At 41.6% G+C, this 16,917-nt stretch overlaps 1 protein-coding gene across 7 annotated transcripts in view; it reads left to right on the top strand.

The window, feature by feature from the left end:
* The first annotated feature begins 40 nt into the window (after window positions 1-40).
* The window catches only part of gphnb (gephyrin b), a 129,366-nt gene continuing 112,489 nt past the window's right edge, over window positions 41-16,917 (top strand). For all 7 annotated transcript variants that reach the window (XM_061705176.1, XM_061705174.1, XM_061705173.1 and 4 more), the window contains exon 1: window positions 41-424. In XM_061705176.1, the coding sequence (XP_061561160.1) occupies window positions 325-424 (100 nt within the window). In that variant the 5' untranslated portion in view covers window positions 41-324. The remainder of the gene's footprint in view (window positions 425-16,917) is intronic.

Here is a 16,917-nt window from a genome sequence, read left to right as displayed (position 1 = left end):
TTTCCCCTCTTCCTGAGGTGGGGGACTCAAGTCATGTGACTTGGACTCCAGTCCACCGGAGTGGCTGATTTTATGACTTGGGACATGAAAGACTCAATTTGACATTCATGAGACTCGACTTAAACTACACGACTTGACAAGTCGTACTGTCAATATAGTGTGCCTTTTTGTTTTTGAAAGAAAATGTATTATTTTGTTGTGTCCTGCGTGCCACCAATCTGCCAACCCGGGACACAGCTCAGGCCAGTGGCTGCCTCGTTGAGCAAGGATCACGGAGGAAACGCCAAGAATGATTACATTTGGATTCACTGAATATCCTTTTTGATGAAATCGGGAAAAAGACAAGAGCGACGCGACCAAGGTTTACAGCTCAAACATAAAAGACACAACTTGGACGAGGTGTACCTTCATCTGTCTGACGCAGGTAAGCTAGCTAGCTAGGTGGTTAGCTTCAAAGTTTAGCTCACTAAAAGCGTATAAAATATCAACTAAACTTGACATGAGTTGTGCATTTAAGTGAGAAGAAGAGACAAAGCGATAGACAATACAGAGACTGGAATCTGGAAACTACATTTTAAAAAAAGTTTTAAAAAAAAATAACGTTTATAATCGATATATGTACATAGACTCCACCTTGAGGGCTTTGTCCGCCATATTGGATGTGGCAGGTCCGCCTGTAAACTGCCGTTATGCTCGTAAACGGACTGAACTTCATAAAGTGAGAACCTACAAAGTGCACAATGGTTCTCATTCACCAGTTACATGCATGCACACACGCGCAAAGATAGATGTTATATATATTTGCAGCTGTAAACAGTCATGCAAAGGGTAGCAAAAAATAATCTACTCTTCTAAATAGAAATAATAATAATAGTAGATATACATTTATTTCATACTCTTAAGTTGTTCATGTTATTTTTAGAAGTTTGCATTTTTTTGTGTGCATTCATTAAATTTTTAGAGGTGTAAATGTACTTTCTTTGTGTTATGATCAGTGGAAAGACCTTTGACTATTACTCCCAAATTCTGACTGAGCAAGAGTCACTTGAACTCTGGAATGACTTAACTCGCTTGACTTTTTAAATTTAATTTAATTTCATAACATTTTTTTCTACTTCATCTGCAGCAACTTGGGACTTGCTTTACAGTGTAAAGTTATGGCTTGTGACTTACTCCCACCTCTGCTCTCTCCCAGTTCCCTGATGGTCAACAATACATCCAGTTCAACTGAGCATGATTGTGATGTGAAATGGAGCAAGAGCAAATTAGGAAGCACACACTTGCCTTAAAGAGTTGCTGTGCTACTTGAGTGGGGGTCTTGCACCCTGACAGAAGCCCAGCAGGCTGCAAGTTTTTACATTTTTATCCACAGTGAGACTCGGACTCGTGCTCCACGACTCAAAGCCAAAGTGCTTACAGACTTGAGTTACCGCCACCCCATCCAAATGTACTGAACATTAGAAAGCACATTGCTACAAAGTGCAAAAAGTTAATGATTCTCCTTCCCTAATATATGTAAGTAATATGTAAGTTAGTTTTGATAATTGTATTACAGTACTGTGACTATCACCCTGATAATTTTTTTCTTTGGAATCTGATTTCGTTAACGCCCCCTAGCTTTTCATATCAAGAGTGAACAGGACAGGTGTTTGCATGTTTGTTTCAGAAGTTACAAAGGTAAAGTCGCAACTTTTAGTCTGCCTGCTTCAACTGTGACACCTGTGTTGTTTAAAGATAAGATAAGTTACTTGATAAAGATAATTTCAAACCAGTAATCAGCATAATTATCCTCACTTTGCCTTTGTCTCATATAGCTTTGTTGTCAGAACCTTGCTAAATTTTATTGGGGTGGAAAACCTGCATGAATTCCAGAGTGAAAATATAATCCATCAAAAAGCCTGTATGGTTTCCCATTCTTAGGTTCATGCAGAGTGATTTAAAAAATTATGCCAGTCAACACAGAAATGACCCAAAAGGAGAGACAACCCTTTATCATCCCTTTTCATCTGACAAGGATTATTGATTTATGAATCGTTGTCAAGGTTTGATGTGCCCTTGAACGTACGCTCGCTCACATTTGCATCTTTTATCAAGTCCATTTTAGCTGCAGCAAAAGACAACTTGACACTAGGGATGGGCTGAATCCATCATGTCATCACCTTCTCAAGTAGGATTTCCACATGAGCTACAAATTATAGCTGTTGGTTGATATATGTGGGCATGCTGGACTTTCTGTCTGAATTAGTGCGCTGTCGAAAGAACAAGATGACATCAGTAATTGAAAGTTGAGTTTCATCCACACAGACTTCCTTGTGGCTTAAACCTTTCAGGCAGCATTATTCTGCTTACCACAGCCCTGGCATGGCGACGGGAGTTCATAACATTCAGAGACCATCCCCCACCAAAAATTGCAATTTTTTTTTTCCTCTTGGGTTGGAAAGGTAGCTTACAAATATCTACACTTTCCAGAAAAAACTCGCAATGCCCTCAAATTAGTCTTTCTATCAAGTTATTAATTATTATTTTTAGTTGCAAACTCCCCTTTCAACTACAGCTATGGTCCACACTTTACTGATTGCCTTTACTGGACTATTTTATCATGGAGCTGGGTAGTGATGGACTAATGAGGTCCATATGGAGCAGTGACACTAAGTGAGGCACCCTCAGTTTCATACTCAGTCTTGGTTGACACCGACGGCATTATTTGGCAAGCTAATCCACTGTTCAGTGTGGCGGCATCCAAAAATCTAATTTACAATCCCATTTGGGGGCCCTGATATTACCGTTGCACCTGTTGATTGGCAACGCTGCTCTCCTCACGCACCTCCTGATCTCACACACACACACAACGCTGCTGCCCACTCTCTCTCAAACGGTTTCTTAGCATAGTTTCCATAGCAACTTCCACTTCTATTCTGTTGTTTCTCCACAGACGGAGAGCAGCTAATTTATCAAAGTAAGGGTCTTTGATGATGAAGGAAGCTAAGTTCCAGGATTTACATACTGAAGGGATGCCACAGCAGATCAGGTGCCTTCTCTGGCTGATTATTGCTTTTTGATGAGTTTCTGTCTTCTCATGTCCATTGCCAGCCCAGCTGCGGCAGGCTATTGTTTCCGAAAAGAGCAGCTTCTATCCATCTCTATATATATTGGTCACTCTTTGTGTCTTTGTGCCACTGTAGCCTTAAAATGTAGTCAAATTCCATGTAGCCTAGGGACAAGTGTCAATAGCCCCCTTTCTCTTTTTCGCTGTTTGTTATGTTATTCAAACCGGTACAGAATGAGGGTGAAGTTAGCCTGCCAATTTTCGTGCTTTGGAGATACACTGAACCCATGTCCATCATGGGGGATACATTGTACTCACCCACCAGAGGTGAAAGTCATATAAAAGAAAGCATATAAGCACATTGTTTTGGTTTTACTCCTCCCACATCCTTTAAACACATTTAAACTTATCAAAACACACTTTTAGACACATTTTAAATGTATTTGAACAACGAAATTGCAAGCATAAAATGTTTATATGATACTGTAGGTATTGTAGTGTCTGTTTGTTCAGTTATGTGCCTTTTAAGAGGCGGGGTCTGGGTTGGTATCTGACGTCGGTGAGTCCATGTGAGCGTCTGGACGTGAGCTGTAGACAACAGCTGCTCCTGCATGCGTGTACTCAATGTGTTGTCTGTTTTACCGGCATTCAATAAATGGTTGAAAAGTGCATCAGTGACAATGACAGACATTTTTAAAAAACAAAAAAAGGTTTCCTAGCTTTTTTGTTTCCCCCTTCTGCTTTATTCTTAGCGGAAATTAAATTCCCTAGTTGCTTTTTGGAAAAATCGTTGCTAGAGGTGTCTGAAAAGTTGCTAAATACAGCGACCGAATCGCTAAGTTGGCAACACTGACAGTGCTTTTGTAAACTTGCTCCCGTAGTTACTGTAGGTCAGTGGTTGCCAAGCTTTCTCTGCTGGGCCCCCCTTTGGTTCATAAGAAATTTGTGCCCCCCCCCCCCTCAAATTACCATGTGTGAAATAAACAATGTACTTAATACAAACGTTTTTATTTATTTATTTTTTTTAAATAAAAGTGAACTGCCATAAACTGCAAGTTGTAATAAGTGTAACTGTTTTCAAGCACCTTAACTGTAATTATGTTCAGGGTAACAGGTTTCCTTTTTTTTTCATATTCAACGTTTTCATTTATTCATTTGTCCCGCGCAAGTCGGCGGGGGACATGCTTTGAACAACTGAAGCTGCTAAACTTTAAAAAAAAATAATAATAAAATAATAATCACCCAGCCCAATTTGCATGTGTTTTATACATCACACCAGATGCTGGAGCCAATCTGACAGGTTGCCATTTTGCTGTGTGAAAGTGCACACAGTTGTCGCAATATCGCACTTTGCCGCATCTTCTGTTTGGGCTCTGATGTGGCTGCGTTGCATGTAAAAAGGCTCGTGTGTGGCTGGAATGCTGCTGTCTCTCCAGTTCGGAGAAAATGGCCCATATATCCAAATACTTTGAGGTCATGCTAGACATGCTAGAATCGGTGCCCTGCAGTAAATATAACACTTCATACTAAACCTTTTTTTAATTTTTTTTATTTTTATTTGATTTTTTTATTTTTATTTTTTCCAGCTCAACAGTCTCACATTTCTCATTTGTCAATCACCAGGTGCAAGACGTGCGCTGTGTGTATGTTTCTACTGGATGTGCCTGTGTGCAAAGCGTTTGTGAACAGGGGAATGTGATAATTTATTTGCACCCAGACAGATGTGTGCAGTATTGATTAGTGGCCTTTTTTATGAGCACAGTTCCAGACGTAAAGCCTTTTATCAAAGCAGCCTCCTGCAGGTTTTATTCCACAGCAACAAGCTGCATCAAGCTATGTGGAAAGCATAGATGACAAGTGAGTTTTCTTTCTTTCTCTGCAAAGGTGAATCTGAAGTGCTTGTTGAACGAGCAGTCCCAGAGGCGCATTATACAAAACGAATCTATCGTCATAGCGAAAAAGCGATTCCATTACCTATTATTACACTAGTTAACAAAAAACTAATTCCGCTGATTTAGGACAATTTTGATGTGCTGAGTCCTAATATCACATTGGCTTTGCTCATTCAGGTCAAGTTTTTGAACTATGGCCACGTATTTTTTTATTTTTTATTTTTTTGCTGTTGTTGTTTTTTGACATGGACCGTTGCTTTCACTTTAGAGGTTCAATTAAACGATTCATGCCCTGAATTTTGAACAATGATGGTGTAACATTCAATTTACAGGTGCTTACTTTTATCAATGTCTACTATTCAATTTATATGTAAGCAAAGTTTGTAACATTTGATTAATGAACTGGTAACAGCTTGGCATAAAAATCTGACCTGAACGAGAGAAACGTTTTTCATTTTTGGATTCAACGATGTAAAATTGTCCTAAATCAATTGAAAAAAACATCGGCAACTTCCAAAAAGAAGAGAGAGAATTGTAACCCTGTGTGTAGAGTTCAACTCTATGCATCTTGAATTGATGCATATTTTTTCTTATTAACATATTTTACTTTCAAAACCATTTGCCATTACCCATATTTCCATGATTAAAATAAATTACAAATGTATTTGCCTCCATTATATTTAATTAAATCATCCAGCCATCCATTTTCTGAGCCGCTTCTCGTCACTAGGGTCGCAGGCGTGCTGGAGCCTATTCCAGCTATCATCGGGCAGGAGGCGGGGTACACCCTGAACTGGTTGCCAGCCAATCGTAGTTGATTAAATCATTAAAACAAAATGGAAGAGAATTTGAATCTACCTGTATGTAGTATTAAAAGTTGTCTCTCTTTCGCCATTGCCAAATGTTATGCATAGTTGGACAAAACACATCATATAATTCACAAGCAAAATTATTTTGATTCTTTTCCTCCTGACATCACGCGTTTGACCGACCTCTTGTTGGTACTTAACATTCATGGCGCACGATCATAACTTCCTCAAGAGACCACTGAAAAAACTGGCCTATCCCAGCCAAAACAAGCACTTTAAGGATTATGGGACGTGTATTCATTATTTATTCCTTCTGCATTAAATATAAATTATACCACTCAAACCTCTCCTCAAATTGTCTTGGATTTGTTTTTTTATTATTATTATTATTATTTTTTTTTAATGGTGGTAAAAAGCAAAACATAGCATTGAAAATGCTTTGAATGAGTAATCAACCGAAATGGGCCATATTACATCCATAGTGAGGAAGAGAACTATAAGTACAGTATTTCACCCGGAATTTTCTTTCCCCAAATCGGCTGGCTGAAATGACATGACCTCTAATGTGACCTGTGATGGAAGTCATCCGGAAGCAATTTCTCTTTACTTGTTTGCCGGTCGGGCCCATGTCATACACAACTCTCGCACGCTTTTTGATGTTCTCTCTCAGCTGCCCTTATTAGCTTCAAAAGAAAGCCAGAAAGTGACACATACCTCACTAAATGATCCGGGGCAAAGAAGCCGTGTTTGAAGCCGTTTCTAATATCCCTCTTACCGCTAATCTGCGGGGAGTGTGAAGCGCAAAATGAAGGATGGAGGCAGTTGGAGAGGATGAGACGGGCGATATGATTATAATGCAAAAAAAGTGAGTTTTGGTGGAAAAAGAAAGCGCAAATAAGAGTGAGTGACCAGTGAACTCGTCGAGGAAATTTAATGTCCTCCCTAATGAACTGTGATTGGCTCATTAACCCCACCTCTCCGGGGTGGCAAAACTGGCCCTGCTGTGTATTCAACTCACTTGCACACACTCGGCCACACGCAACCCCCCCACACATGCAAAAAAATATGCTCATTAAAAAGCCAATGGAGTGGGCAAGCGCTCACATATAATATATATCTTCATTAGACACACAGCCGATGGATCATTACGCTAAATATGCGCTCTGTCAAGCATGAACGTTGAACAACAACGATCCCTGCGTGGTGCAGTGCGATGCAAAGTTCACATTTATCTGTGGCACGATAAAGTAGTCAGGAATGCGTATTCATCGTCAACAAAATGAATTACAGTCTAGGTTTTCATGCACTTAAGCCATGCCAGCCACACACGACCGAACGCCACTGAACAATTCAGTTGCATCGGGCAGTTTGCAGTTGTCATTAGTTGCCATTTTTGGGAAGATTACTTTGGAAATGTAGTCAGTTACAATTACAAGTTACCCTGTTGAACTGGGAGTGGCATTAAACAGCAGTAAAGAGTCGGCCTAATAATCATGTCTCAAAAAAGGTCACTCGTATATTAAGGCACCATATATAGAGAAAGTGGATTAAGATCATGATCAATATGTGTTGAAAAATAGTTATAGTTAACTATATTATGATTAACCAAATAGTTGACTATATTAAGACCATTTCCTGTACCTTTGACTTAAAAGCATAGCATTATGGAGTGTTTCTGCCACCGGAAGGGACGTACGAAAGTTCATGATGTATGGGGCTATCATTGCCAGCAGCCTCTCAAATATCTCTGAAAGCATTTGCAAATGACGCATGATCACCATCTGGAAACCTGGTGACAAGATTGAAAAATGCCCCTCTATCATCATGAAAATGTTGTGGGGCTTTATCCAAAACCTCTTCTTTCGTGTCGCCCTTTTCTCTTCTTTATTTTCTCTACCGGAGGAGAAATCTAGCTCAGGGTTATAATAGTTTGGGATTTTTCATTATAGTTAGGTTTTATTTCATTTTCTCTTTTGTATTTAAAATTCTATTAGTTTTTTTTAGTTTTTTTAGAGCAGGTTTGTCAGTGTTCATTTCCCCCCCCCAAAAAAATCTTTGGTTCAGTTTTTATACATTTTGATCGTTTAGTCAGGTGCGAGATTTTAAAAAAGGTCACAAAAACAAGTATTAATAAATAAAAACTCAACAAAAGGCAACATTTTAAAAAAAGTATTAACTTTAAAACAATGAACAGATGAACGACCACCAACAAATCAAATAGAAGTACAATACTGTATAACAATCCACAGAATGCTGCTAAGCTTTCTACGTGTTGTCATCCAGGAGGGCAGTCATCTTTTCTTTGTCGTCCGTGGTGTTGAGGATTACAGTGCATTTTCCCTAGTAAGATGGTAGAATTGGGATACTTTCGTCTTTCCTTTGGAATGTCAGTGATTTCATTTCTTGGCATGTAAGGTTGGTTTCACTAACCACAGCGGGCCACAACAACAACACCCTGTCGTTGACCACCTCCAGACATGCAAGAAATCCAGCCAATTGTCAAAAAACAACCACTCCTCAGAACCCTGCTGTTTTGTATCAATTTACTATTTGCTATTTATATATTGTTTTGGCATTAGTCTTTTTCACCCCAGCTGTTGGGCTGGAGCGAAGCAGACTTTCATTTCTCGTTGCTCAGTTAAATTGATGAATAGGCTTTGTGCGTCTAAATTCCGCGACTGCGAAACTGCTCCATATACAAATGGAATAGTTCAGCTACTTGCTTGCCATCCCATTCCTTACAATTTGAACTCCAATTCAAACAATAGATCAGAATGGAAGCCAAAGGTCCCTTCAATGGAGGATGGAGAAATGTCATTGCACATGTCCCAATGGAGTACAGTCCACAAATATAATGGACAACTACACTGTTCCCTTATAGCGCATTCAACATCAGAACATTCACAAGCCCCTAATTAGTGCTAGCATTAGTAGTCAGAGCTTCATTTGCTTCGTCACTTTGTTTCACAGTGTCAGCGCTATAGCGAAGGGTAGGTTGTAAACGCTGATCTCTGCCTGTGTTTTTATGCTCAGGTCGCTGTTAGACCTATAACCTTTGGCATTTGAAGTGCGGAGCGATCAATTCTACACACCAGGGCGGAAGTGTCAAGGTTATAAAAGTTGTTGATGGAGGGTTAATGTAGAAGCCATTTGGTCATTTGACAATGTGTCCCATTGTGATTACTAATGAGTGTTTTGACTTTTTGAATCCTCAGGCTTTTTGAAAGCACAAGCAGGCAATATTAATACCTTTGACCATTTCAAGACTGCGCCCAGCAACTGGATTTCTGCATTGCTAAGCAGAACCTAACGACAAACATTTTTGATGAATGTAAGCCTAAAAATAAAAAAAAGCTTACCAATAATAAGCAAGCTTGTATCATAAATTGTGTATGTCAGCGTTAATGATTAAGTTTTCTCCAAAACATTTTGGTGGAATTCTGAATTGTACGATTGTATGTTTTCTAACTTATGTTTCACTGTAATATACTCAGGTTGCAGATGGTTTCTGGACTCAACAGAAGACGGTTATTTGAAACATGCGATATCACAGTGGCACGATGGAAAAAGTGTTGAGCACATCCGCCTCACAGTTCTGAGGCCGGGGGTTTGAATCTGGGCTCTGGTCTTCCTGTACGGAGTTTAGTTTCAGATATTGCAAAGTAAGAAAAAAAAAAAAAAAAAAAAACACAGGGTGGAGTTTCCTGTGCATTTTTGTGCGGCCATTTCCGGTAGCCGTTTTTACTTTCCTTTCAGTAACAAGGAACAAAGCAACAACAATGGCGACCGTGGAACTGTGTCTGGTAGAACAAATTGACCTAGATGACCAGATGATACGTTTAATTATGCTGCAAAATCGACCGAGAAGGCGGCAGCGTAGATGGTATGTTGAACCAAGGGGCATGCTGAGTATGTCATCACAGCATGTGACTAAAATGGACCAATCACGAGAGATGATCTCTGGGGCATTCGACGCACAGCAACTATTTTTGCAGTGTGCGCGGCAAGCTACGCAGAGGGGCCGCGTGGGGCAATTCATCGGTCACGTGACGCAATGCGGGCGTTGTCGGCCGCACGACCGCAGGGGTATAAAGAGGCCTTAAGGGAGCGTAGGATATCATGTCTGTCACTGAGTTCTATTTCATTAACATCATTAATTATTTTTTTTGCCCTCATCAAGTCTTTATTAATTGTAGAGAAACAGACTATCTTTGTGTGTGTTCACAATGGCTGCTGCACTCATAAACAGAGGAGGCCTTCACACCACTTGCCCCACAGGAGGAAAAAAATAATTCTTCGTGACATGATCTGTATCAGCTATTCAGTGTTTTTTTTTTTGGCACAAAATTGCCCGGGAGTTTAACAAATAGGCATGTCCAGCAGTGTGCACATGCATAATCACCCATGTGGGATGATGCTGTATTTCTTGTTTCAAGGCATTTATGGCTGCGTGCATATAGTGATGCTAGGAATCCACAACTGCTTCATCGCTCCAATGTTTCTTATGCAGCTCCAGTGGAGTGAATGGCACAAACAAAATTTATATGAACTAGCGTCTCACATTCTCCACATGCTCCAGCACCTGGAGGATGGGCCCATTATCAGCACAAGGACTCCAAGTCAATAATAAACTGCCAGTATGAAAGACTGCATTACCACTGGACTTGATTGGCCATGCTCGATGAAGAACGTGTCTATAAGGTGGGGGGAAATGGAGCAGGCTGGATGGAGTCAGGGAGGTTCACAGAAAATGTCCAGTGCTTGCTTCTATTTGGTTAAAAAAAAAAATGGTGCTGGTTTGCTGAAATTGATTTGAATGGAGAGGAGAAAGATTTACAGCAGAGAGAAGACTTACTTTAAGTGTGCAGGGGAATAAGAGGAAGAAGCCAAGGACACAGGAAAGGTGCCTGCCATTAGGCCATACCATGATAGACAGGAGCATGTGCTCTGAATCGCCACGTTATAATGTGGAATCACTGGGGGAGTTTTGCAACCAACCAGTGAAGAGGGGCGTGCACATTCGTAACCTCGAAATGTCATAATTACATGAAATATTTGTTTAAAAACAATTTCAGGCCATAAATATAAAACATTCAAACTGTGCATAAAGTAACAGTTTAAACTTCTTTTTAAATCCATAACACTACATTTGTTCAGTACAGTTGACTTGTATTGAAGCTTTAAGTACAATACATTTAATTGTCTAGACCTGTTTCGGTAAACAAAATTTTGTAAGTCACTGTTATGAGGTTTTTACTCGTAAAAGGTACATTTAATTTTCTTCTCATATTGAGTATACCTTATAGGAATAAAAGCAAGGCCTTGTTTTTGTTGGGCCAACTGCATGTTAATGTTGTTCATAATGATGGGACTTGGAGCCTCTATCATGGCTCTGATACTACACAGTGGGAAATGCTGGCTTTGACTGGCAGTACGAAGTAGTACCAAGAAGTGTGGTTTTAACAACGTTCCGAATGTTTGTCAGCAATGTGATGGAATATAATTTTAAAAAATTTCATTGTGTGATTTTCTTTTTGTATTTTGTTTTCTAAAAATGTTACTCTGTAATCTTGTGACAGTTAATTGATAAGTGATTAATGATAACTGCACGATCATTACTTCAAATGGCCATCCCTAGTTTGACTCCATCTTTGTTGCTTTTCAACAATAATTAGTTGTTCATTTTTCATTCAATTTAAAATATATCTTAAAGTCCCATGCCTAGTTTGTGTACATTTTGCATACACCTCCATCTTCTTCCCCAGCTGAGATCAGTTCTGATCCTTTGTCCTCCTTGACCCTCTGTTGAACTGTCCCTCCATTATCTTTGTCTGCGAACCCTCCTCGCATGCACCACAGGATATGGTTCCCCTGCCACCACCTCCCCTCCCCTCCCCACACCTCTTCTGGCCAGAAAATGTAGCTCTGGATCCTTGATGGCCTTCTGCACTGCGACACTTAGTTCCCGTCCATTGCCTGCTTGCCCGCCCGCTAATCGGGATTGGTGGAAAAGAAAGCATCACTGTGAGACGCCGTGTCCCCTGAAGCCCACAGAACCAGGCCAAGGTCACTCACATCGTTCTTGCATGACGGCTGCCTGCTGCGACCAGCGAGATATTTGCTACTTTAAAGGACAGAACGATAAGAGAGGTCACCCAACTTGAGAAGTTGAACATAAATGACAAAGCAGCTGCTAATTTTATTAATGAAATACAATTGGATATTATTTCAAGATCATATTCCAGTTTTCTCTTTGTAATGAAATAATCTGGCTTTTCTAAATTGGAGTATGAGCTCATAGGTAACCTATTTTCTGCTCTCTCCTTGATCATCACTCATTAATAATTAACTCACGCCCCATTTGTTTTTGTACGAGATAGCAATTTCAATTTGTGAGGAATTAATGGCACACACAAAAGGTGAGCAGTTACTTGTCACTTCTAATGCTTTGATGTCCCTTATAACTTGAATATGCCAACAGCATTTTAGTGTCACACGATTATCGGCGGCACCTTTGTTAAAATGACATGCAAGATGCCGCTTCTTCATGCTGTCAGTATGTTGTCCCCTCGGAGCTGAGGTGAAACCAACATGGGTGGAAATTATATTTCAGCATGTTATTGCAGCGTGTCAGTGAATCCTTAAAAATGTTATTCTCCAAAATGTAAGGCCTTGATCATCCCAAAAATTTACAATCCATGGTTCAAATGTCTTAAAGAGACAAACAGCAATGCCATACTTTCTTTGTAAAGAAGAATTTGATTGAATCGTAAGTACAGTGAAACCTCTATTTAACGAACTAAGGCGGAGTCGTCCGTTGAGTCCAATTGTCCGTTTATTTTCATGACCTAAAATCACCAGTACAGTACAAAATTATTGTTATTTACTTTTTCGTGGCCTTAAATCACCCTGTACATTACTAAAAAAAATATTGTAAATAAATACAAAAAAGCTTTAAATTGTTTGAAGAGTTTAAAGTTTATCCAAACTTACTTTGCTGGTGCATGGCAGGGGGTGATTTTGAGTTCCAACTGGAAATTATTTTCTGTCCGTTAAATCCAAAGTCTGTTAAAGTGGGGTCCGTTAAATCAAGGTTCCACTACCGTTTTGCCTTTTGGCCAAACTGTCATCAATAATTATTTGGTTGTGTCTGAAAGGCAGGAGGAGAATGGCTTCAGTTATACAAATTGGCAGAAACTTCCAGCCTGGGGAAGTATAAATTTGGTTTTGGCTGAATGGATAACCCTTCGTTTGTGAAGTGGTTAAAACTAGAGCATAAGTAATGACTCAGAGGCCTGATGCACACTGTGAAAGAGGCTCTTCAAACTCTCCTCAAAGGGAATTAAAGCTGTAGAATCGCATAATTATACACAAATAGGCTGTGAAACCTTGTAAATGTTGAATCACAAAATGGTGGTAATTTGAACTGCACTGAACTGAAGTGTGGGGAAGATTGATTTGCGAAACAGAATGTTGTGGGCACATTCCTTGAGGGGACAAAGTATTTCATTATGACGTTTATTGTTCAACACATTCAGTTCCAATAAATATTTGGATAAAAATGACTGGTGTGGTCAGGGGCGTTTCTAGACCCCTGGTTCATGGAGGCCCCCGCACAAAACAAAAACCTGGATCATGGATAAGCAAAGATATCCTTTATGAAATAATTCTAATATAAAATAACAAATAACTATCAACACATAAAGCAAACAAATGAAAACAGTACAATGTATTTTGGTGATGGTCAAACAGAAGTGACTCAATATTTGAAATCTGTATGTATCTTCAATGTTCATCAGAATCAGAATCATCTTTATTTGCCAAGTATGTCCAAAACACACAAGGAATTTGTCTCCGGTAGTTGGAGCCGCTCTAGTACAACAGACAGTCAATTTACAGAACACTTTGGGGACATAAAGACATTGACAAAAAACAATTGTGCAAAAAGATGCAGAGTCCTCTAGCACTTAGAGCAGTTCGAATGACTAATATTGCAATAGTCCGGTGCAATGACCATTGTGCAAAGGGCGCTGAGACTTCAAGGAGTGTATGCGGTTTAAAGTGACGAGTAGTGCGATCATCTGGGACAATGTTGGTTGTGCAAATGTTACAGATACTCCTCAATCAGTGTGCAAATGGAGCAGATGCTACTCTGGCATGAGTGGCCAGTATATGCAAATAGTGCAGCATGGCGAGACAACTACAGTGAGTGCACGAGTAATACATAATTGGCCCCACAGAAATGTGACAACGAACTCAAGTCAAAGAATTTCCAGCTTGTTGTAATGGAATTATAAGTTAGGTGTTTAAGACGTTGATCGCAAGAGGGAAGAAGCTGTTGGAATGTCTACTAGTTCTAGTTTGCGTTGATCGGTAGCGCCTACCTGAGGGAAGGAGCTGGAAGAGCCGGTGACCGGGGTGCAGACGGTCCGAGAGGATTTTGCACGCCCTTGTCTTAGTTCTGGCAGCGTGCAAGTCCTCAATGGTGGGTAGGGGGGTACCGACAATCCTTTCAGCAGTTTTTATTGTCCGTTGCAGTCGGAGTTTGTCCTTTTTTGTAGCAGCACCAAACCAGACTGTGATGGAAGAACACAGGACCGAATCGATGACCGCTGTGTAGAACTGTCTCAGCAGCTCCGGTGGCAGGCCGTGCTTTTTCAGAAGCCGCAGGAAGTACATCCTCTGCTGGGCCTTTTTGAGGACGGAGTTGATGTCGGTCGCCCACTTCAGGTCCTGAAAGATTGTAATTCCCAGGAACTTGAAGGTCTCGACGGTTGACACAAGGCAGCTGGACAACGTGAGGGGCAGCTGTGGCGAAGGATGCCTCCTGAAGTCCACGATCATCTCTACAGTCTTGAGCGTGTTCAGCTCCAGGTTGTGTCGGCCGCACCACAGCTCCGGCCGCTCCGCTTCCTGTCGATATGCAGACTCGTCGCCGTCCTTGATGAGGCCGATGACAGTGGTGTCATCTGCAAACTTCAGGAGTTTGACAGTCGGGTTCGCTGAGGTGCAGTCGCTCGTGTAGAGAGAGAAGAGCAGCGGAGAGAGGACACACCCTTGGGGTGCCCCAGTGCTGATGCTGCGTGTGGATGAGGTGGCCTCCCGCAGCCTGACCTGCTGTGTCCTGCCCGTCAGAAAGCTGTAAATCCACTGGCAGATGGCAGGTGAGACGCTGAGCTGGAGAAGCTTGGTTGAAAGGAGTTCAGGGATGATGGTGTTGAACGCTGAGCTGAAGCCACGAACAGGATCCTCGCGTAGGTCTCTGCACTGTCGAGGTGTTCTAGGATGAAGTGCAGTCCCATGTTGACTGCATCATCCACAGACCTGTTCGCTTGGTAGGCAAACTGCAGGGGGTCCAGCAGGGGACCTGTGACACTCTTGAGGTGGTCTAGCACGAGACGTTCAAAGGACTTCATGACCACAGATGTCAAAGCGACAGGCCTGTAGTTATTCAGACCAGAGATTGCAGGTTTCTTGGGGACTGGAATGATGGTGGAGCGTTTGAAACAGGATAGAACTTCGCACATTTCCAAAGATCTGTTGAAGATCTGAGTGAAGACTGGAGCGAGCTGGTCCGCGCAGACTTTGAGGCAGGATGGGGACACATGGTCCGGTCCTGCCGCTTTGTTAATCTTCTGTTGTTTGAAGATGCGTCTCACATCCTGTTCATGGATGGTTAACGCAGAAGTCAGAGGTGTGGTTGTGGTCGCGGTTGCGGCCGGGTGGGTGGGTGTGTGGTGTGAAACTGTCCTTTTCAAATCTGCAATAGAAGGTATTCAAATCGTTGGCTAGTGTGCTATTGTTCTCAGCTTGGGGGGGATCGTCGCTTGTAATTAGTCAGCGATTGGAATGCATGCCAGACTGATTTAGGGTCGTTCGCGCTAAACTGTTTTTCCAACTTTGCTGTATAGATCCTCTTTGCAATGTTAATTTCTTTAGTAAGCTGGTTTCTAGCTCGATTATACAGGGCCCTGTCCCCGCTCTGATATGCATCTTCCTTAGCTTGGCGAAGCTGCTTAAGTTTAGCAGTGAACCACGGTGAATGTCCGAAATGATTTTGTTGGTACACAAACCTCTTCACAGAAACTGATATAGGATGTGACAGTGTCCGTATATTCATCCAGGCTGCCAGCTGAATTTTCAAAGACACTCCAGTTTGTGCAATCTAAACAGCTTTGAAGTTCCATCTTGGCTTCATTGGTCCACTTTTTGACTGTTTTCACTGTAGGCTTCGCACATTTAAGTTCTTGCTTGTACGTCGGTATTAAGTGAATTAAGCAGTGATCAGACGAGCCCAGGGCTGCACGAGGTATAGCACAGTATGCGTTTTTTACCGTAGTGTAGCAGTGGTCTAAAGTATTATTTTCCCTGGTAGGACAGTCGATGTGCTGCTTGTATTTAGGAAGTTCGTGGTTGAGTTTAGCTTTGTTAAAGTCCCCGAGAATAATGAGGGGTGAGTCCGGGTGTTTTTTTTTCAATTTCGTTGACTTGTTCGGCGAGCGTTAGCAATGCGGCGTTCGTATTAGCTTGAGGTGTAATATAGACTCCAGCCAGTATAAACGATGCAAACTCACGTGGCGAGTAAAATGGTTTACAGTTCAAAAACAGCGACTCCAAATGCGGGCTGCAGTGTGTGCTGAGACCCCTGACGTCCGTACACCATTTTTCGTTGATATGGAGGCATATCCCGCCGCCCTTTGTTTTCCCCGATGATTCTATGTCGCGGTCCGCTCGATGAATGTTGAAGCCGGGAAGCATGACGGCGCCATCGGGTACAGCGTCGCAAAGCCAGGTCTCCGTGAAGCACATGGCCGCGGAACGTCCGAAGTCTTTACTGGTCTTTAACAGAAGATGAAGCTCGTCCATTTTGTTGGGTAGGGAGCGTACATTCGCGAGGTGGATCGACGGGAACGCCAATCTGTGTCCTCTCTTGCGGAGTTTCACCTGAATGCCGGCTCGTTTCCCTCTGTGGCGCCGCTTCAGCCTCCGTGCGCCGAAAACCGCGGACGCCGCTCCGGTGAGTAACTCGGGGAAAAAACTGAGCGGATTTTCGAAAGTTGGTGACAGAAAGTCCGGAGTAGCCTCCTTGATGGTTAGCAGGTCTCCCCTTGTGTAAGTGAGTCGTGTAAGGTCTCCAAAGACGGACGAAAAACACAAAAACAAAGACAAT

The sequence above is a fragment of the Phycodurus eques genome, chromosome 18 (genome assembly GCF_024500275.1).
Source record: "Phycodurus eques isolate BA_2022a chromosome 18, UOR_Pequ_1.1, whole genome shotgun sequence".
Taxonomy (NCBI): Eukaryota; Metazoa; Chordata; class Actinopteri; order Syngnathiformes; family Syngnathidae; genus Phycodurus; species Phycodurus eques.
The sequence above is the reverse complement of the archived record's forward strand: the minus strand, read 5'-3'. Positions and strand labels throughout refer to the sequence as shown.